Source organism: Hipposideros armiger, unplaced genomic scaffold, assembly GCF_001890085.2.
Source record: "Hipposideros armiger isolate ML-2016 unplaced genomic scaffold, ASM189008v1 scaffold_13, whole genome shotgun sequence".
Lineage (NCBI taxonomy): Eukaryota > Metazoa > Chordata > Mammalia > Chiroptera > Hipposideridae > Hipposideros > Hipposideros armiger.
Window position 1 is genome coordinate 733220 of NW_017731363.1, and position 23543 is coordinate 756762.

Below are 23543 nucleotides of genomic sequence, written 5' to 3' on the forward strand. Positions count from 1 at the left end.
ATAGTAACCCTAATAACCTAATTTCATGTTGCTGTGTTCACTGCAGTGAAACCAACCAGACAGCTCTTTATAAAGTCTCCGGGAAATTGGCGTCAGTGAACAACACTTGAAAATAAACCAAGAAATTCTAATTCTAGGTCCCTAAATAAAAGGAAAGAAGCTAGAAGTGAAATAGATATAGCAGGTCCATATGATCAGATTAACTGTTATATAAAAGACTAATAAAATGCATTCTGTTGAAGCTGTTAGAGGTATAGAAATTAGCTTTAAGAAGCAAATATACCAGAATTTATATACATATGTATTATTATTCCAGGTAGTCAGGTTGTAAACTATAAATGTGTTTCAATAATTATTTAACAGATTTTTAGATTTTCTCAATGGAGATTGCTTTTAAATCCATTTTATAATGCCATGTTATCTTAGCAGCCTGAATATCTAACTATTGTAGTTTGAGGTAACATGAATGATATTTAAGGTTCTGATTTCTTTAGCTCAGTTTTAGGACTGATTATTAAATTAAAAGTGGCTATAATGACTTAAAACCTTAATTCTTGGGAATAAATATATTTATGTAATTGCTTCTTTTTTTAAGAAGTTAATAATTGTCTCATTTGTATTTAATAATTTATCACCTTTAATGGGGACATTCTTAAAGATTTCACTGTGTAATCTTTATTTTAGGACATGGATTTTGTACGCTTTATCATCAACTGCTTTAAGGTTTATTACCCTAAATACCTCTGTAAGTAACTTACTTCTTTATAAAAATATGATATGTAGAAACTGTAGATAATGTGTGAGAATTGTGGAGCTTTATATTTTTATGGAATTTAATAACTAAAACATTGTTTTCTGATGCAGAGCCTAAAAACGTGTTCATAGACATTTAGTTGCATTTCCTAGTAGGTATAGGGGAAATTTTTCATAAATAATCATTGTGGTTTACAGTTAGTTTTAAGAGTTTAAGTTCTAAATGGTATATACAACACCCTAACATATACATAGGGACATAAAAACATACATTTCCAAGATTATCTCATTTTTACTAATCTTTCAATTGAGAAATTTCTTTAGAATAATATTTATTATATGGAACTTCTTATATACAAGAAACAGATAAACACTATTGATAAAGTGTACTCTGATAAGCAACACTCATACGTAAAATACACTCTTAGTAATTGCTATTTAACAATTGTCATAGAGAAGACTCTTGACTGTCATGAACTACATTTGAATCTGGCATTTGGAATTTGTTTTTAATTGTGATTATTCCATTAATTACTTGAATGAAGAACTCCTAAATCTTCTTCATTTTTGATTTATTGGATTTATGTGATGGTTTCCCCCTAGAGAAATGAAGTTGCCATCCCACGTAAACAGAAATATTTTTAACTTAAGTGGGTTGAAAGTGAAAAGACAGAAAAGAGGCAACAGGGACATCAGAAAATAGAAACTCACAGGTCTGCCTGGGCACACCCCTGGCAAATACCACAATTAGGTTCTTTGGGGACTTGTGACTCAGGTGACACTAAAGCATAAAATCCATAAATCATCTTACTTTGGCATGCTTATGCATCATTCTTAGTGTGAAGTGAGGAACAGACAAAAAGCATTATGAATATCAAGGAAGAGTGCCACCCCTAGCCCTATCCTGTCTTCAGAGACAGCACTCATGAATGTTTTTAGGTAAAGAGAATTTCTGGTTTGGGGACCCTGGTAGGGTCTGCTGTTCCTTCTGAATTCTTCCTGGATCTGGCATGTACCCTGATCCAATAAAGTTGCTGAGCAATGCCGGTCAGTGTTCAGTAGGGAATCACTACTCCATATTATTAGCTTGTTTCTCTAATGTACAAAATGAAATAAAATATCTGATGGAGTTTGCAAAGAGCCATTTATAAATAGTATTATCGTTATTATCTTAAAAAACACATCCAAGATCTTTCTGAGAAAACTATTAATAAGTTCATGGCTTAAAGTGAATTGAAATACCATTCATTCCAATAACTAGAGATAATGTTTATATTCTACCTACCTAATGTAGTTTTGCAGGCATTGAATTTTGTAGAATTTTAAATTGATTATGCTTCAAACTCTGTCATGAAATATAATTATTTCTTAATAGTATTAAGTACCATGGTACCTCTTTGCAGAGACCTTCTTCATAACATGTACTTCACTGTCCTAGATTAATATAATCATTCTAGGAGGTTCTTTGCTCAGAGAAGAATGAAATTACATTTTAATTCTTCTGGAATGAAAACAAAATTAGATATCAAAAATCCCTTTTGTGGTTTCTGGTTCTTTCTCACAATTGTTAATAGGGCTATTTAATATCTTCATCTAAGTATGCAAATAATACTTTTGTATTCTTTGGAATTATTGGTTTCCTGGAGTTCATAATATTAAGAAAAGTAGAAACAATTTTTGTTTCTTAAAATATAATGACATTAAAATAATGGGGGCAACTGTGAGAATGGTTTAACAATATAATCTCTAGAAAATTATCATTGAAACCATAAATTAGATGTTGAAATTGTTTTAAAAGTCAATGGACTTCGGCACTAATATGACATGCCACATCCAAAGATTCCACTTACTCACTTAACTATTGTCTTGTGTGCCTTTCTGTAAACGACAAAAGCAATAAATAAACAAAAGGACAGGGTACTTGGCAAACGACAGCGATAGTACATTATTCATTTCCCAGAAGCCATCCTCTTGGTCTAGCCCCTCACCACAGTGACTTAGAACTGAGGCAACCAGCTCACTTTTTAGTTACATTTAGATCACCATTTTGTCTAGGTTATGTAGACATGATATGACTATAGTGGTACTAAGTCACACTCAATGAATTTCTTTTCATCTTTCAGCAAAAATAGTGATCTTTGATATGCCTTGGATAATGAATGGTGAGTATACTCCTTATACTTTCTAAAACAAAATGTCAGGTTTCCTTTTTTCTTTGCCAATTTAGCCATATTTCTATGGTTGTTTTAAAAAAATACTTATATTGAGCTTGGTATACACTCTTAGACTAGAGCTAAAACACTCAAAGGCTGTTCCGAAGCATGCTGGCCTAACTTTCTGCCTCCAGGCCCTGGGGACACCCACTAGCCTTCTCTCAAAACAGCCTCAAGATTTTCAACCATTCAGGCAAAACTACAGTCAGAAGCCTTAGTTTGTCACCCACACAGATGGGATATTTCATACATGGGCCTTGGCTCGGTTTTCTTATGGGCTTCAGATATTGAGGAAGAAATTGGAATGAATCTGAAATTTACTCCAAACCTCTATAGTCACATAGTCCTTATGAGTCATGATATATTTTTTGATTAAAAAAATTTTTTTAACTATTGAAAACACTAGCAATAAAAAAATTTCTCACAAAGGAAAGCCCAGGTCTAAATGGCCTGGTAAATTGTACCAAACATATAAAGAAGAATCAACACCAGTCCTTCGCAAACTCTTCCAAAAAATTAAAGAAAAGGGAATACTTCCCAACTCATTTTATGAGGTGTCTATCCCTAATAAACATCACAGGAAAAGAAAACTACAGACCAGTACCCCTTATGAATAAATGGACCAACTCTCAATAAAGTACTAACAAACCAAATCTAGCAGCATATAAAAAGGATTATATACTATGACCAAGAGGGATTTATCTCAGGAATGCAAAGTTAGCTCAACATATGAAAATCAACCAGTGTTATCCAACATATTAATAGGCTAAAGGAAAAAAAAACCACGTGATCATCTCAATAGACACAGAATAAGCATTTGACAAAATCCAATACAGTCTCATGATAAAAGCACTCAAGAAACTAGGAATCAAAGGTGCAAAGAGTAGAACAACTGTGAAGTTAGGGGGACCACAGTAGTCCACACAAGACTGCCCTCATTTCTGACACCAACTGTAAGTTCAAGGGGTTCCCAAAACCACTCTCAGCTTCACTAGAATGACACATAGAACTCACTGTAAGCTATTATACTCAGTTATGGTTTATTACAGGGAAAAGATTCAGATTAAAATTAGCCAAGCAAAGAAAAACATAAGGCAGAATCCAGGAAAGTGCCAACTGTGGAGCCAGTTACTTTCCCAGCATCAATATGTGGCAGTACCCGTAGAGTACTGCCAACCAGGGAAGCTCACCCAAACTGGTGTTCAGAGTTTTCACTGGGGTTCCATTGCACAGGCCTGACTGCTTTACCACATGTTTATCTCAGACTCCAGTATCTCCAAAGGTCTGACACTGTGACGCAAAGCCCCCACCCTAACTCATATTGTTCCAGTGTGACCCAAGGCCCCCAGACAAAGGCACCCCTATCTGGCATGAAGATTACCTCCCAGAAACTCAGGGCAAAGGCCAGCCCTTTTTCTGAGGAAGGTTAATTCTTCACTACACAGAAGAGAATTCCCTCGGTGTGATAAAGGGCATCTATGTAAAACCGGCATCTATGAAACCCCGCAACTAACATACTTAGTGGTGAAACAGTGAATGCCTTCTCTCTTAGATCAGGAACAAGGCAAGGTTGTCTGCTTTCACCACTCGTATTGCCAGGGCATTGAGGCAAAAGAAAGAAAAAAGGCATTCATTTTGGGAAAGAAGTCATATTATCTATACTTGCAGGTGATGCAGTCTTCTATATGGAAAAATTTTATGAAATACAAACACAAAAAAAACTGATTAGAGCTAATAAACAAGTTCAGCAAGGTGGCAGAGTACAGAGTTAATACACAAAATCAATAATATTTCTATGTACTAGCAATGAATAATCCAAAAATATAATTAAGAAAACCATTCCATTTATAACTAGCATCACAAAGAATAAAGTACTTAGAAATAAAATTAATAAAATAAGTTCAAGACTTATGCACTGAAAACTATAAAACACCACTGAAGGATATTCCAGACCTAGGTATACAGACATCTCTTATTCAGGGATTGGAAGACTTGATATTATTAAGATGACAGTACTTCCTGAATTGATCTACAGATTCAGTGTAGCCCCTGTCAAAATCCCAGCTGCCCTTTTAACAGAAATTGACAAGCTTGTCTTTAAATTGATATGGAAATGCAAGACACCCAGAGTAGGAAAAATAATTTTGAAAAAGAACAATGCAATTGGAGGACTCACACTTCCACACTTCTTGATTTCTACACTGACTACAAAGCTATAGTAATTAAGACTTTGTGGTAGAAATAAGCACAGACATATAGATCAATAAAATAGAACTGAGAGTCCCAAAATAAACCCTAACATTTATGGTTAATTGATTTTTTGACAATGGTGCCAAGACAATTCAGTGGAGAAAGCATAGTCTTTTTAATAAATAGTACTAGAACAACTGAATATCCATCCACTCTCAAAAGAATGAAGTTGGATCTCTACCTCCCATCATGTACAAAATTTAACTCACAATGGATCCGAGACCTAAATGCAAGAGTTAAAACTATAAAATTCTTATAAGAACTCATAGGAATAAATCTTTGTGACCTTGGATTAAGCAGTGATTTCTTAGATATAACACCAAAAAAGTACAAGTGACAAAAGAAAATAAATACATTGAACTTCATTAAAATTTAAAACTTTTGTGCTTCAAGACACCATCAAGAAGTTGAAAAGACAGCTCTCAGAATGGAACAAAATATTTACAAGTCATACATCTGATAAGGGACTTATGTCTAGAATATATAAATAACTTTCACAGTGCAACAGTAAAAAGACACATGGCCCAATTAAAAAGGGTGAAAGGGTTGAGTAGACATTTTTCCAAAGAAGATATGCAAATGGTCAATGAACACATAAAAAGATGCTCGACATCATTAGTCATTAGAGAAAGTCAAGTCAAAACCAAGTGAGATACTTCACACCCCCTAGGATGGCTAGAATCAAAGAGATGGACAGTGACAAGTGTTGGTGAGGATGTGGAGAAATTGGGACCTGCGTACATTGCTGGTGGGAATGTAAAATGGTGTAGCCACAGTGAAAAACAGTATGGAGGTTCCTCAAAAAGTTAAACATAGAATTACCATATGACCCAGCAATTCCACTCCTAGGTATATCCCCAAGAGAATTGAAAGCACATGTCTGCACAAAAGCTTGTACACAAATGTTCACAGCAGCATTATTTGTAGTAGTGAAAAGTGGAACCAACCCAAATGTTCATCAGTTGATGAATGGATAAACAAATGTTTTACATCCATAAAAGAGAATATTATTCAGCCATAAAAAGGAATTCAGTACTGATACGTGCTGCATCATGGATGAACCTTAAAAACATGCTGAGTGAACAAAGCCAGTAGGGAAAAAAACACATTGTATGATTCCATTTACATGACATGTCCTAAATAGGCAAATCCATAGAAACAAAGTAGATTAGTGCTTGCCAGGGAGTGGAAGAAGAGAGGATAAGGAGACTGCTAATGGGTAGGGTTTCTTTTTGGTGTGATGAAAATGTTCTAAAATTAGATAGTGCTGATGGTTGTGCAACTCTGTGAATGTACTAAAAGCCATTAATGTGTATACTTTAAAAGGGAAATTTTATGGTATGTAAATTACATCTCAATTAACCTGTTCTTAAAAAATCTGATTTAGCACTTTAGTTAATTCAAGTAGCACAACTTTAAACATGTCAGCTCACACTTTCAAAATGTAAATTAATGAAAATGTAAATGTTATGTAAAAAATATTTAAGCATAATTAGCCAAAGTAAAAACGTAATTTTCTGAACTACTATTTAATGTTTATTATGCCGTTTTATTTCCTGATTTTTTTATTGACGCTTTTGCAGATTTAATGCAGGATTCCTCTTTTCATTTCTTTAAAATGTGCTTAGAATGTCATGACGGAAATGAGGTTTTAAAAATTAAGTATAAATCAGAATGGCATGACAGAACAGATTGGAATTAGTAAACAGCTGGGTTTGATAACAATGTATTCTTGCAGACTCCATCAATTCCCCCCAGTTACATAAACTGCAGGGCTTGGGAGAAAGGCAGAGAAGTTTGGGGTTAGGATGGAAGAAGTCTGGGTCTAGCTCACACCTGTAATGAGGAGACCTGCTTCCTTCTCTTCCTGACTTCCCATTTGAGGAGGTTTTTGAGATTGCGGGTTAATCAGAAGCGTAAGGCAAATGACTCTCCCCATACAATTATGCAGTTATTCCCCGAATTACAATGCTGTTTGATTCAGTGTCTGGAAATCTTAGTAGTTGGGATCATTGATGGATTTGTGCAGAGGCCAGAACCCTGATAAGTTTATTAGAGAATATCCGGGTAATTTAATCTTCCTGAATCTTCATGGAACATTTGAAATCCATAAGGGACAGTCACAGTGTAAATGCCTACAGGAATTAGAGAATGTTAAGTATCATGGCATGGAAAGACCCATATTAAAAGATGTTAGCCCCAACTAATTCCAGAAGACATGCGTTAGCACATACTGTGAACTAATTGAGAAAGAAAATGAAAAGAATTTAACGAAGTGACTTGTTTTTTTCTCCAGCTGCTTTCAAAATTGTGAAATCCTGGCTTGGTCCAGAAGCAGTGAGTTTGTTGAAGTTTACAAGTAAAAATGAAGTCCAAGACTATGTCAGTGTAGAATACCTGCCTCCCCACATGGGTGGAACTGTAAGTATAGTACTGGAAACTCGTTTCTAAAACAAGACTGCCTCACGGCGCTTTGGGCAGTATTCTTTCCTCAAGGAAAAAGGAAAAGCAATGTCATAACATCCAAAGAAAGATCATAGATACCCCAAAATAGAGTGCAGTGTTACAGACATTTTTTAAGTTTTCAAGTTGTTACAGTGCTATTTTTGAATGGTTCTAAACTGGAAAGGACTCAGTATTCAGTAAAAAAGTACTTAGTATTCAGAAACAAGTATTCAGTAATAAGTCTTTCTACTGCTATCCCAACCACCCTGTCCCCCTCCCCATTTTCATTTCTTAAATTCATTTCCAGGGATCTGTATTGCCTATATAAGCAACTGTATTACATATGTAATATATGTATAGGCAAATATAGTATATATGTAATCCTTTCTCCTTCCCATCTCTCTTAAGCAAACAGTATATTTATATACTATTGTGCATCCTGCTTTTTTTCTCACAATACGTCTTGGAGATAATTCCAAATCAATGTGACAAGCTGCCTTATTCTTATTTATGGCTGCATAGTATTTCAGCATCTACAGATATAGATTTTTAAATTAATAACCATAAATAATTATTTAGTTAATAACCATAAGGTATTAATTTTGATGTATCTTTAGTTTGCATCCAATTGTTTACTGTTGAACAATCTTTTTAATTTAAAAGATAATATGTACTATCAAGATTGTTTGGAAATGATTTTACTCCTTACAAATAAGAGACCAGGATTAGTAGGTATGTGTTAAATTCTTAATACTGTTTAAAAATGAAACATATTGATAATGACTTTTTCAATAAACTCTGAAACCTATGGAATTGGTATGCTTTGGGTTAACTTGATTGATAATATTTCTATTATTTGATTTTTATAATCTACCTTGTATACTGCCTTCCTGGCATAATTGTATTCAACCAGAACCAAGGGGATAGAAAGGTGAAAAGTTTTGGTATGTATGTCCTTTTGTTTGTTTTCTTTGATTAAAAAAACTTGAACTAATACTTTTAATTTAAAGTTTGCTGCTTTCCTATTCGGAGACTTATTGCACATTTTAACCTAGAAAAACAGAGTATGGTTCATTTCAAGTACTACCCTGAAAATAGTGATTTGGTTTGTCATTTTTTTTTATATTTTGCCCATAGAATTGTTATATCTTAAAATTAATAGCACTTAGTAAAGTTTATTTTTATTTTCAGGGGTAGGAAAGGTTATTTTATTTCCCTTCTTTGTTGTTAGTGGTATTTCTTCAGGAGTATAGTCAAAATTGTAGTTAGGACTGCTATTTTTTAACATAATTTTGTTTTGTTTTCAAAACATAATGTAAGCACATGATATTTTTAGAAACAGCAAACAATACCAAAGACTGAAAAGTCTAAGAGTATGGTGAAAAGTACGTGTCCCACCCAAGGTCACTGCTACTCCCCAGAGGCGGTCACTGTTTCCAAGTTGTCTCTCCTTCCGGAGATATTCCACCCACTGTTTTTTTACATAATGGTCACATATCATACATGTTGTGGAGTTTTTTTCCACCTCATTTATTTTTAGGTTATACCATATTGATTCATAGAGGTCTATGATTCTTTGAAGTATTGCAGAATATTCCATTGTGTCAATATAACACAACTTATTTAATCAGTTCTCTTTTGAAGGCACCTTATTTTCTAATCATTTTTCCATTACTAATAATGCTACAGTGACGATCCTTGTAAATAACTCTTGGTACACACATGCAGCAGTATGTGTAGGAGACAAACTCCTAGAAATAAAATCATTAAGTCAGTGGGCATATTTAGTTTTTAATTTTGATAGCTGTTGCCAATTTCCCTCTAAAGAGAGTGTCCCCCCATTTACCAATGCTGTGTGAGACTGCTTGAACGAGATTCTGGCCAACACATATTCTCATTTTGCCACTCTCAGGTAAAAAATATTTTATTATAGTTTTAATTTGCATTTCTTTTATTGTAGGTGATGTTGAGCATATTTCAATGATTTAAAAGGCAGTCTTCATTCTTTTTCTGTGAAATCTATTATTCCTTTATGCCCTGCTCTGTTGGGTTATTATTTTCTTGTTGATTTGTATATATTAACAAAAGCTGTCTTTTGTTTCTGATATGTGTGGTGCATATTTTCCCAGTTGTGACCTTTTTCTTAAAGAACAAATTTCATTTTAGTGTGCTCAATTTTTAATGAATATCTGTATGCCTTCTAGGTTCTGTGCTATGCTTAGAAAGGCTATCCCTACTTAGGTTTGTTGTTTTTTAAAATCCTCCTGTGTGTTGTTCTGGATCTTACATGGTTTTTAAAAAATAAACACACACATGCATATGTACACGCACATGCACACGTGCACACACAGTTAAAGCTTTCATGCGTCTGAAATTCTTTTGGTGTAAAGAGTGAGCTAAAGATCCAGTTTGGTTGTTTTACAGATGGCTGGCCAGGGGTCCCACACCACTTACTACTCTTTCCCTTTCCGGTTTTAAATTTCACTACAGTCTGTTTTCTTGGCCAAAGTAATGGATTTTAACTTTACTAAGAGAATTGTTTTTCTACCCACCTCTTAGCAGGCTGATCCAAAATTCTTTTCTTTTAGGATCCTTTCAAGTATAGCTATCCACCACTAGTAGATGATGACTTCCAGACCCCACTGTGTGAAAATGGGCCTATTGCCAGTGAGGATGAAGCTTCAAGTAAGGAAGACATAGAAAGTGATGGCAAAGAAACCTTGGAAACAGCTTCTAATGAAGAACAAACAGCTCTTCTGAAAAAGGTAATTCTAAGAATAAAACTGAGTCAAAAGCTGTGGCTTAGCCCCAGTTCTACTACTGGCTCGCTATGTGATTGTGGGTAATTCACTTACAACTTTCTGTCCGTCTCATCTTTGTGTGTAAAAAGAAAGAGGAAGGATGGCATGGGCCAATTCCCTACTGCTGTGTAAAAATTCGTGAAATGCACCAGGAAGGAATTGTATCTAAAATATTTTTTATTTATCTGAAATAAAAGTAATTAATTGAAAACTTTACCTTGATCTTCTTCCTCTATTTAATATTTTAAAAAGCACTTTGTTGTCATCTTGTTATGAGTAATCAGGGGCTTGATAGATAAATCCAATATAATTTAGAATAAATTTAAAGAGTCTTAAGGGAAGGCCCATGTTATATTTTCTACAGTGACATTTATAGTAGGCATGCAAAGATATGTTAATGTAATGTTAATATATATTAAATATACAATTTAGATATAATAAACCTATATTAAAGATTATAATTTGGATTGAATCAATATGTTTCCTTTTTGACCTAATGACCAACCCAACTGTCGCTGTGAAACTAAATTGTTTTCTTCATATATATATATATTTTTTTGTCTTAGGTTAACCTAACCGAACCTAGTTCCAAAGGAGAAGAAAATGAAAAGGTTGATTCCAAGATGAAAGGTTTCAAGAAACCATTGAGCGTATTTAAGGGGCCCTTATTACATATCAGGTAATAGTAGAAGATTTTATTAGCTATGCTTTTATAACATATTTTGACCATCTTGAGGAAATTGCAAAGTAAAAAACTTCTATAGTATTTTTGAAACTGTGGAAATATAAAATTAAGGATTATCTGGAAACTCACCTTGGTTTCCAGACATAGTGGGTATTTTTAGTTACCTTTTTGTTATTTATTCCATTGAGTGTGTTTATAAGGCCCTCATTATCACAACAGGTAATAAAAGTAAATATTCATATATTCACAATAAATCTGAATGACATGTATTTTTCTTATTATACTGATACTGTTAGACTTGCTCAAGTTCAGAGAGGCCAGAAAGAACATTGAAATGTAGGCATTTATCAATTTGACCTTCCAAAAGCTGAAGCTGAACCAGAAAAATACTTTTTTACCAAAGCCAAATTTCAGCCCATCTGTATTTTTGTTTCTATGTTATGCAACCCAAAAGATTCAGGATTGTTTCTTTATCATTATGTAAAGACCTCTTTCTCACTAATGATGCTTTTGGTTGGTAAATATTTAGCCATATATTAATACTGCTATCCCATCTTTCTTTAGAGATGACCTAATATATCATTTTTCTATCCCATTACTTGAAACCTTTCTATGTAACTGTTTTAGGTATATGTCTGTTATAAGCAATACAGTCAGAGTTTTTAAAAATGGAATCTGAGATTCTCTAATTGACGAGATTAGTTTGTTTACATGTATTTTGATTACCATTATATTTGAATTTGTTGTGTCTGTATGTGAGAGATAGAAAAATACGTGTGCATGTTGTTTTCCATGGGTTTTCTTTGCCATTTTCCCTCTTTGGAGTTTTGTTTCCCATTTTTCCCTCTCCTGGTTTGGAAGTTACTCTCTTTTTTTCCACTGGAGGCCTAGCCAAACCATAGATCCTGGCTTATAAATGTCGAGGTACGGCCAGAAGAGCCGTAAGAGAAAGCCAAAGTGGAACTTCGGGCTCTGCCATTCCCTGCCTCCGCCCCGGGAAAGTTACAGCACTTCTGCACACGCCCAACGACCCAACCTATGTCTGTCCCCCAGAGCTTCTCACAATTTTTCTGCTGGTTACTGAGAGCAGTTCTGAGATCCAAAACCTTCCTGTCTTTTCTGTGGCATATTTCAGACTGAGTCCTAAAAGGAACCCAGCAACCATACTCATTTACCATCTTGTCCAAAGCTGGGCAAAGGCCTCCTGGGAGAGTATTTCCTTAAAAATGCGTGCTCTCTAGATTCATAAACATCTCTGAAGGGAAGACATTCCTGGTAGAACATGAATCTATTTAAAGATGTATCTCAAAGTCAAGGTCTATCTGAACAATTTATTTTTTTATCTAAAACAAAAACAAGGTCCTTCCCATTGTTTGGGGGCACCTGATACAATTTGGCTAATGTAATTAAATGACACAAGCTTTGCTGGAATCTTTTTGTTTTCATTTTAGGGCACAGGCATTACCGTGGCCAAGAATAGTAAAATTTGCATTTTGAGCCTCACTGATTTTACTGTTTGACAAGTTCTTCCTGCAGTTCCCATCCCAGATTTTATTTCTCTGTTTATTTTGCTTCTTCCCTATTACATAGAAAAAAAGTCTTCATCTAGTAAGAAATTATCCTGTTACTTGAATACATCCCTAATGATCTTTCTTTTTAAGGTATGACCTTCTCTGCTGGTGTATAAAAATATGCCCCATTCTCATCTGTAATTAGGTGAAATTGAAGCAGCAACTCTATCTATACTTTGATCATTATCTGTAACCTTCCCAAGAGTTTAAGAAAATGCACTTTGAGGTGGTGCTGATTATAGAACTAATTCAGAATCTTCCTAGTTCTCTCTCTGTTCCTCCTGATTTTGCTTTTGATCTTAGGGAAACCATAGGACTTTTTAAATAGCGTGCATTGAATCGGTAAGATTAAAATATAGAATATATAGGGTAATTATTTGTTTTTTTATTGGGTAATTATTTTGTAATCTTGTCTTTTTGATGAAATCTCTATACAAACAAGTATAAAATACTAACAAAATGTTTTTCTTTAAGCTAATGATTACATTGTCATTTATTCTGAGTAATACAAATGCCTTATATTTTTATCATCACTTAGCCCAGCAGAAGAACTATATTTTGGAAGTACAGAATCTGGAGAGAAGAAAGCTTTAATTGTGTTGACAAATGTAACTAAAAACATAGTGGCATTTAAGGTAAATTTCTGAAAGAGAATAAATTATGTGGGAAAATTTGACATGGGAAATGATTTTAGACATATTGTAATTGAAAGATAATTTTGTACTTGCACAATGTTTTTATTTATGATGTTTTAAGCATATTATACTACCTTCTGGTTTTAACCATGTGGCATGAAATTTTTCCTGGGTTCTGCATTTCAGTCTTTTATTTGGAGAAATAGGCTAATGCCCAAATTAATCCCAGAGTTCAACATTTGTTGTAAATAAAAATCCCAAGAAAAATCACTCTTCATCATATGAATACTCTAATTCATAATAACAGTGGGAAATAAAACTATAAAATCAAATGTGCATTTCCCCCTAGTGTAGTATATTCAGGAATGTAGTTTATACTGGATGCTAACCTGATACTGAGCATTAAGTGTAACAAGAGTGAGTCTACCACCACCCCACACTGTAGCTATTACTTCCTAAAATCATCTATTTAAATTTAACCGCTAGGATGTGTGACTGTCCTTTGATTCTCTATTGTTTTGTTTTGTTTTTCATTTCTGAACACTATTGTAACATGAGTTCTAAATTCATGTGATTAGCAGACAGGATAAATATTTAACAGATGGAGTAATTTTTGTATTTAAGATGAAGTCTAAGTGACAATTGGACTTCGAAGATAAGTGAATACTTTTTTAAATAGTCAAGATGCTTTTTTCCTGTTGGTGGCTAAAGACACATTTTATGCATAACCACAAAGCTTATTTGGTAAATTCTGGTTATTAATTATTAACTGCTGGTTTTGTTCAAAGTACTTTTTAGGCCATTTCCCCCAAAAAGCATAAAGAATATTATATGACTACTTTGTTTATGAACAGGTGAGAACAACTGCTCCAGAAAAATACCGAGTCAAGCCCAGCAACAGCAGCTGTGACCCTGGTGCATCGGTTGATATAGTTGTGTCTCCCCACGGGGGTAAGTTGTCTCATGATGGCCACAGTGGGTGTGGCGGGGTGGGGGACCTGGGCTGGGCTAGAATCTATAAATTTGCAGTGTCGGTAAGTTCCCTCACTGCACTGTAAAAGTGTGTTTTCCCACGTGTAAAATGAGACGGGCAAATGCGTCTCTAAAGTCCTTCCCAGCATTAAAACAATTTCAGTTGTTTTTAACACTTCAAATTGTTTAAACTGATACCAGTTGAAATTGAATTTCGAAAAAGAAGTCCTCATTTTTAGGTCTTTTTCCTTTTTATGATCGTTCCATATTCTTATTTTTCCTTAATGTTTATTTCCAGAATAATGCCTTAAGGCACAGAGCTAACCCTTTATAAAGATTCCTGTTTATATAATAAGCTGCTCTTTTGGAATGCAGGTTTAACCGTCTCTGCCCAAGACCGTTTTCTGATAATGGCAGCAGAAATGGAACAGTCATCTGGCACAGGCCCAGCAGAACTGAGTCAGTTCTGGAAAGAAGTTCTCAGAAACAAAGTGATGGAGCACAGGTATGCTTTTTCCTCACAGGCATTCCAGTGTGGTGGGAAGGCTCAGAAAGAAAAATGTGGCTGCATGGCAGGCATAGCTTCCTTCTACAGTTTGGCAGACACTGAAGCATCTGGTGTGGGCCCTGAGTTCTGCGAGGCTGTGGGGTGCCCAGGTGAATGAGACCTGGAGTTTCTCAAGATGGTTGCTAATAGCAGACCCCTGCTTCCAGGCCAATGCAAGAATCTGGAGGTGTCAAAACGCAGATCTTGTCGGGTAACTGTGGTATAATCATTGGTGGGAAGAAGACCCCTTAGAGTCAATCAGGGTCCCTGTGAGTAGGGACCGAATGAATGGCCACTGATCTTTTCAACTCTTCTCTACATTTGGTAGATATCGTTGGAAAGTGAAGGTAAAAAGAGCCTTGTAATTTCATCTTGCTAAGGAAGTCCCTATGGCTAGCCGCCATACTCCTTCGTGTCCTCCTTTCAATGTGGTCTTTCCATAGATACCAGTAAGACAACTTTTTAGAATGAGAGCTCTCTAACATTTTTTCAAACACAGAAGGTTTTTTAATTCAAAGGCTCTATCATCTGGCCATTGACAAGTAGGATCTTATATTAATCTCAATCATGACTCAGCCAATAAGCCTTTTAATAACTGAACCATGGACACAGGAGGTATCCTATAAAAGGGTTCAAAAACACAGATCCTCACAAAATCAGAACGTTCACTCCTAGAGTTAGCATAAGAAAGCAAAAACTGTCACTGTCGCCAGCAGTAAGAATGGCGTAGTGCAGACGCTTCTCAGGTTTCCCACAAGAAAGCAAGATGCCTCTAGTCACAGACCCACTAATCCGTGACACCAGGCAGGTGCTACTGGAATGGGATGTTTCCAGCACTTCTGACACAGTGAAGGTTAAGACAATGAAGGCCCATTATGGACCGGGACCTCTTATGACAAATGCCTATGGTGCTGGCACAGTCAGAGAATGCTGCTTGTCACTCTGTGTCACAAACTGGCCGCCAGATGCGTGTGGACACATGCAGCCTCCAGCTGGCAGAGACCAGAGAGAACCTTCTCACTGGTCACAAAGCCATGCTCTCAAGACAGAACACAACGAAAGGAAGAACTCATGTGGGCTTATGGTTCTCCTTATTACAAATGACACAAAAGAGACAAAATAGTGACCATTTCTGAGAGGAAAAAGGATCAATAGAAAATGAGACAACTCCTAACAAAACTCTCTACCACAGTTGCTATACCCAAGGAACTGGTTCCCACTATTAATTCTCCTTCTAACCTACATTTGGAAAGGAAGGGACAGGTCAAATTTTTCGCTTCCTCTCTTAGCCTGGCACTAGAATAAGATTCAGGAGAGCTGACGATGGTGAGAAGTCTTACCCTTCGCCAGCTTCTGCCAGTTTTTCAGGATCCAATCTGCAGGCTCCCAAGCGAGTATGGTGTCTGAACAGGTCCCGTAGTAAGTCATCAGACTGTAGGGAAAGAAAAATAATTTTCCTTTACTCTTCTAGGTTCTTGGCTGAGACTTCCCCCACCCCAAATCAAAGACAGATTCACAGGAGAAAAACAAACAGAAGTTGAATAATGTGTGTCCCTCCTGTATACATGGGAGAGACCCAGGAAAACCGAGTAACTCCCCCAAATGGCCCAAACCACCATCTTCCAGACCATCTCCAGCTAAAGGCAAAAGAAGATGTGTGTGTGGTGGGGAGCGAGTTTGCGAGGGGTTATCAGGCAAAGCTCAGTAAACCAGGGGGAGGCTGTTATGCAGATTTAAGTCCTTGCCTTCTCCAGTGATAAGAGTTTCTTGAGACTTATTCCTCCTTGTCCTGGTACAGAGAGGGAGACATGTTTACAAATGAAGATTCCCTAGATAAATGTAAATGTCTCTTACAAAAGGGTAACTTGTACTCGGTTTTTAGAGCTTTTCCTGTGTCTGCTGTTTCTCAAAAAAAAAACAGCTCAAGATAATCCTTATGCTAAAGTGGCATATTTTGGGGTTGCAGATTCTGTCCCCTTCAAAGATAAATACACACTAAACTGCTACCTTAGGTGTGTCTGGGGAGAAGAATGAGTACTTTCACCTGTGTTACATATACTTCTGTATTTTTTTCATTTTATATTTTACTTTTATTAAAAATTTTAAGAAGTTATGTTTCCTTTGGATTTTCATAGGTTAAGATGCCATATTGTTGAGAGCAGTAAACCAACCACTCTTACATTAAAAGACGGTGCTTTTAACATGTCAGATAAAACCAGTGAAGATATGTGTCTACAAGTAAGTGTTCGTTCTTCCTAAAACAAAGTTGTTACTGCTAATTAACATTAGAAATTCACTTTTTTCCCACTGACATAAGGAAAACCTCTGGCATAGATACGACAGAAATGCTCTCTTCTTTGTGAAGGGAAGCCAGATCAGAAATGGTAAGCAGCGACTTACTTTTGGAGATCTACTAACTTTTTTAAAGCTCTGGCCATTTTAATTTGAACTAGGGACCATATAGCAAAGCACATGGTTTGGGGAGTAATCAAAGAATTGGCTCTCTTGGAAGGTGTACCATGTAGTGCATTTAAATTTGAAAAAGAGGTTGGGGTGGTGGTTCTCTTTCTAAGTAGCTGTTTTCGGAACGTCAGGAAGTGATTGCTTTGCTCCTTTCTCAGCTAGAAAAGTAGACCTTTTCAAAATGAGAGTAAGCAGATACGGGTCTGTTCACCAAACAAATCTAATTGCTCATTGCATTTCCAGCTCCCAGCCTTTCAGAGTAGATGGACCCCATCCTGTAAATGTTTGGGTTTCTAATATTCCTGTTTGTCATCCACATGATTAATATACTGTTTTATTGATACAAATCTTTCATCCTTTTTTCCCTCTTTAGCTCAATCGTTTACTAGAAAGCAATAAAAAGCTTGAAGACCAAGTTCAGCGTTGTATCTGGTTCCAGCAGCTGCTGCTTTCCTTAACAGTGCTCTCGCTTGCTTTTGTCATCTCTTTGTTGTGTTTGTTGTACAATTAAAGAAGTGCTTCTCATGGCTCTTTTGTCCATTAGTTGGAAAAAGTAAGACCCAGAACTTCTCCACCATGCTACTAACAGCGTCACACATCTGCGCTTCCTAAAAGGACATGTGCAACACAGAGGGGAACAGATACAAGTCTTGAAAAGAAACTGTTAGAATAAGGAAACACTGAAGAAATTGATGATAAGAGCGCATAACTAGTTATGAAAGCAAGGAAAGACATATCCGTTGTGTAAATTAATAGTTTAGATATAACTTATTTTTTTTCCTTTTGATTTGAATACTTTTAAAGCTTAAGTTTTATCATGTATATATAGGAGCTGAACTGAAAAGTATGACATGCTTTGTTGCAGCCAAAAAATGTAATCTGCTTTTTTTACAACATAATTATTATAGCTGAGCCAACTTACTAGCTTTTCTATGTGTATATAGGACATGTATATTGGAAGAAACACACAGAGTAATTTCTGTAATCATGACTTTGTAATTTTGAGAAAGACTTCCAGATGCTAATCAATATTCTTTTGGAATGTAAAACTATTCAATGCCAAACCACCTTTGCCTTTGTTTCTTATCAGTCTCCCTTGCCTTTTATTAATCTCGGGCTTTTTTACGAACACTCTCACTTAGGTGGAATGGGGAAAACTCAGTGTGTTTGGATTTTCCTTGAATTCTACTAGCGATGTCCAGAGGGTAGCTGTCTTCGGTCCCATTTCCCCTTCTCTCTCTCTCATGCAGTTTCACGTTGCTCGCTATGGCCGGACCCTGACCTGAGCCTTTTGCTTCATTTATTACAAAGGCCTGATCCTCCACTGCCCATCTCCACCCCCTTTTCTACATGGAAGGAGTTACATAAAATTTTTGGAAAAGTTCGTTTTTGAGATGCATAGCAGTATAATTCGTTTACATTTCAGTTCCTTGTTAAAAATCAGCCATGAAAGGGGAACTTGACAAAAGAGTATCTGTAAGGATGAAAAAAACAAAAATCGAAACTCAAGTGTCAGTTCTCCATTTAAGAGTGAAAAACGAACTCGTGACCAACTATAAAAAACGTTCAGACCAGGGCTCAGTGATACTCTGCCTTTGTCACAGTAATACCGGGACGGTTCCTAAATTCTTAAACAGAAACACCTCGCAGGAGAAGAGCCTAATGAAATGAGTTTGTTCTCTTCATTAATATGTCCAGTTTCAGTCCATGTTAGTCCACGTGTAAATCTACTTCATATGAAAGAAAAAAATAGTCTACCTGTAAAATAAATTGTGAGTGTTGACTAAGCCATGTTTGGAGATTGTTTATTATTATTATCCTGAGGTGTAGTGTTGGCAGCTTTCGTCTGGAGAAGTTGATGGTTCCAAAATAGAGTTATGAAGAACAATATAATAAAGTCCCTTCAAAACTGGCCTAAGAAATAAAACCTTAAAAGGACACTGGTCTGATACTCGGTCTTAATTTGGGTTTTTCTGTTTCAGTTTGCCACCTCCAGACGTGAAAGTGACGGCAGTCCACCCTAAGTACTATCCATAGCCTTTCCCTGTGTGTGTGCACAGCGGTTTCCCCCTACATGTTAAATTCGTGCCTTTAATCTAATCTAATCCCAAAGTGTATGCTTTTTGTTCCTCTGCAAATAAATGAGGAAATAATTAGTCAAAATTGGAAATGTATTGTCCTAACAGTGTCCCTTTAATGTTTCATATGAAAATTACGTTCATTCACTGAAATGTTCTGCCCTGATGTCTGGCCAGTTGAATTTAATAACATCTTCTTAATGTTTGTGTGTCTATTAAGTGTTACTAATGAATGAAAATTAACTATAAAATCAAAGGCATCTAAACTTTAGTACTTGTCTTGATTAATCACATATATTTACATTTGATTTTATTGTCTTGATTTTATTTAATCACATTTGATTATTATTTTTGGTACTCTAAAATTAATTTTATTTTGAATCATGTGATTACCTGTTTATGACAGAGTACCAAGAATCAACATTTAGATTTAGATTGTTTTCACTTGAAGATGGAAATTAATAGAGTTTGCATGAAAACATTAATGGAATACCATTAGTTTGATCTGCAAGTAGCCTAAAAATGCAATTGCTGGTAAACCTAGCCTCAAATTTCATAATAATACCATAATTTTTTATATCTTGCCACTAACTTTGACTGGATTTAATAGCACTTTATTGTACAATTGCAAAAAAAATATATTCCTAGAATTGTTGCCAGTGTAATTTCTCTAATGTTCTGGTGCTTTTCATATATTTTCAGTATTTTTATTACTATATTGGTATTTTCTTTGTATAAATTGATCAAAAGAACATGTTTTCTATTTTAATATGTTTTAGAAAAATAATTACATTTATGAAATAAATATCATTAGGAAAAGTCTCTGGTCTCTAATTGATCAAGCATTCGAAAGTCAATGTTCCGATTCACCCTGACCTTTTAAAGATCACATTAATTTCTTTTAGACCTGCTTTGCATTTTTATAAGGACAGCCCTGCAAGCTTCCAGATGCAATGGCGTTACCAGGTGACCCCTCCTTGGTGTCCCTCGTCTCCTCGCCCCCCTGGTCAGGGTCTGGCTGCTCTTCAGCAGAGCTGTTTTCTTCAGACTTAGCATTGGACTCACTGTCATAGCTGGGGCTCCATTGTGAAACCTATCGCCAGAGCTGCCCCAGATTCCCCTCGTCCTCATACCCACACACCTTCCTGCCATGTCGGAAACCAGCAGGAAGCCGGGCTGACAAGTCCTACCTGGCTGATGGGTGGATGGAAGGTGGCCCCCGCAAGCAGGCACTGGAGCATGGGCATCGACGTTGTTGGGAAGGGGCGGCCAGAGGCCCTGGGGATTATCGGTGTGGTCCCCTTGCCACTAGAAGACACAATATCCAACTGGCAGCTACTTCTTCATAAAAATAGAACGGGCAGGTCCACCTTCTAAACTGAAAAACAAGTAGAGATACAAACCCATCAGAGAAAACCCAAATAGAGCTATAAAGACAGAGGGTAACGTACCAAGAAGTAGCTCACCTACCCAGGACTGTGAAGCTCTGGTCTCCTTTCCTAAAAGACACATTTTCTAGGAAACAGAAGATTGTGGGGAAAGCTCCAAGTAGGAGAGCACTGGTTACTTGACAACAATCTTCATCTCTTTCTCCCCTAAATTTTCACCAGCAACTCGAGGTGTCCTGATGTTAGAACGTGGGCCCCAGAGGCATAGGGCGGCCCTTCTCTCCCTGGCCCAAGAGGACACAATGGGGACCCTCCCATTTGCTCCAGCTGAGGCAATGGTGATGAGGAGTGAGGGCTGTGAAGCAAGACCCTGCCACCTGCTCCCTGTGTGCCTTGGGCATGTTCATTGAACTCTTTCAGCCTCAGTTTCCTCACCCTACGTGAGTCTGATAGTCACAGCAGTAATTTGCGTGACTGATGGGAGCGTGAGAGGAAGTAAAGCATTGAAAGCAGTGCCGGAGAGGCTGGCCCTGCTTTGCTAATGTTGCCTCCACTGCCTTCCATCCCAGCTTCCTGGAACTTTGCACACTTGAGTAGGTCCTCCTGACTATCGCACCTCATTCAAAGACAAACATCAGTTCTCCAAACCTCCCTGCTTCATACTGGTACCCTTGCCTCCTTGGCCCTCACTCTTCACTCTGGTGCCCAGGTCAAGGGACACACTTGCAAGGCCAGTGATGCTCGAAGGCCTTGACTCCTGTGAAGGAGTATCCCTTCCAACATGAGAAAGACGTCAGATGTTTCCCTCAGCCATCGCACCCACCACCCCTTCAAAACGCCACACACACACACACACACACACACACACACACACACACACACACGGAACTGATCTTGCAATATTCCACCTGTAACCATTTCCCCTTAAATCTGTAACAATTCAATAAAAATATCACATAGGACCTTTTGCATCTTCATAATAATTTTACCCTTACATTGAATATAATTACCTCTCTGTAATGTACAAGTTTTCTCTTCCCTTCCCTACCCCACTCATCATGTCCCCTGCCATGCAAAGTAAGACATGTTAAAGTATTTGAGAAAATTGGTTTAACTGGCAAGAAAATAGAAGAACATTTCCCTGACCCATAGGGGCAAGGTATGTGCACATTTTCAAGTCTTTCTAGAGGGACAGTTTGAGTGGTCCTTGAAACTACAAGTGCATGCTCCTTTGTCCTGAACAGCCTGGGAGAACATCATACAATGTCAGACAATTAAGTTCGCAAACTTGTTGCAATGCTGTTGCTAATCTTTTTTACTATCAGAGGGATTATTCATTATGAATTTGTACTAGCTGGACAGACAGTGAATCAAGTTTACTATTTGGAAGTGCTGAAAAGGCTGCGGGAAAAAGTTAGACGACCTGAACTTTTCACCAACAGTTCATGGCTCTTGCATCACGACAATGCACCAGCTCACACGGCACTGTCTGTGAAGGAGCTTTTAGCCAGTAAACAAATAACCGTATTGGACCACCCTCCCTACTCACCTGATCTAGTCCCCAACGACTTCTTTCTTTCCCAAAGATAAAGGAAATATTGAAAGGAAGACATTTTGATGCCATTCAGTACATCAAGGGTAACCCAATGACAGCTCTGATGGCCATTCCAGAAAAAGAGTTCCCAAATTGCTTTTAAGGGTGGACTAGGTGCTGGCGTCAGTGCATAGCTTCCCAAGGGGAGTACTTCAAAGGTGACCATAGTGATATTCAGCAGTGATGTATGTAGCACTTTTTCTAGGATGAGTTCACGAACTTAATTGTCCAACCTCGTATAAGCTAACATGAATCATGGGAATGCTACCCCATCACATTCGCTAGCCTTGGCCCCCGTTCAAGGGAAGAGGGTTATATAGGGTGTTGGATGGGACCTGCAAGCTCACCAAGTCCCTCCATTTTACAGACCAGGAAACAGAGGGGTCAGAGAGCTTAACCCAACCTTATCCAGTCTCACTGACTGCTTTGAATTCCCAGATGGCCTCCACATGAAAGAAAATAGACTAGAACTTGTGCTAAGCACCAAATGACAGGCATGGGGGACAGTATGTCTTTATCCAACTTGGCTTTCTCCAGTCTCACAGCTTCAGTAAGCACAAGTATTCAAACTTTTATAAATAAATTAAGGGAAAGTATCTCACCACTATTTTAAACATTTATTTAATCATAAAAATACTTGAGAAGCATTCTCACGATAAGTTAATGCACTAAGGCAAAGGGGACTTCCAGTAATTGTGTGCTTTTGTAAACAAAGCTCTAGTGAAAAACAATAAGTTATTTTAAACTTTCCCTTTTCTTTCAGAATAATTCATTCACTTCAGTTAGCTTATTTAAATTAGTTTTCTTGGACATAAATATGCTCTGTGAAGGTAGCTATACAAAAACAGTTAAACTGTAAGAAAGGGAAATAGTCCTTTTCTTACAGAGATTTGCATCATGATTCCCACGATTTATACTGTCCAATTTACTTTGGATCAAACTCCAGAAAGTCCCCTGCAAATTTTCAGGTTATTCTAGAGCACTGTATGCATGTATGTGTGCTGAAAAATTTCAGTAGTTCTTGACAGTCATCTAAAAAGGTCCTTCTACACGGACTAGCTATTGGCCCACAAATTCAGACTTGATTTCACCTTCTATGTATGTATTTGTGTTTCCAAATGCAAGAAACTTCAAAACTCCTAGTCGTG

The 23543-nt window shown here is 36.8% G+C and overlaps 1 protein-coding gene across 2 annotated transcripts in view; it reads left to right on the forward strand.

Moving 5' to 3' along the window:
• The window catches only part of MOSPD2 (motile sperm domain containing 2), a 42350-nt gene extending 22190 nt beyond the window's left edge, over positions 1-20160 (forward strand). The window contains exons 6-15 of one of the 2 annotated variants that reach the window (XM_019666302.1): positions 685-745; positions 2877-2915; positions 7513-7637; positions 10250-10426; positions 11029-11141; positions 13257-13353; positions 14208-14304; positions 14701-14830; positions 17008-17110; positions 17709-17996. In XM_019666302.1, the coding sequence (XP_019521847.1) occupies positions 685-745; positions 2877-2915; positions 7513-7637; positions 10250-10426; positions 11029-11141; positions 13257-13353; positions 14208-14304; positions 14701-14830; positions 17008-17110; positions 17709-17846 (1080 nt within the window). In that variant the 3' untranslated portion in view covers positions 17847-17996. Of the gene's footprint in view, positions 1-684; positions 746-2876; positions 2916-7512; positions 7638-10249; positions 10427-11028; positions 11142-13256; positions 13354-14207; positions 14305-14700; positions 14831-17007; positions 17111-17708; positions 17997-19317 lie in introns of those variants that run through there. The other variant, XM_019666311.1, reaches the window with a different exon arrangement.
• Positions 20161-23543: the final 3383 nt, after the last annotated feature.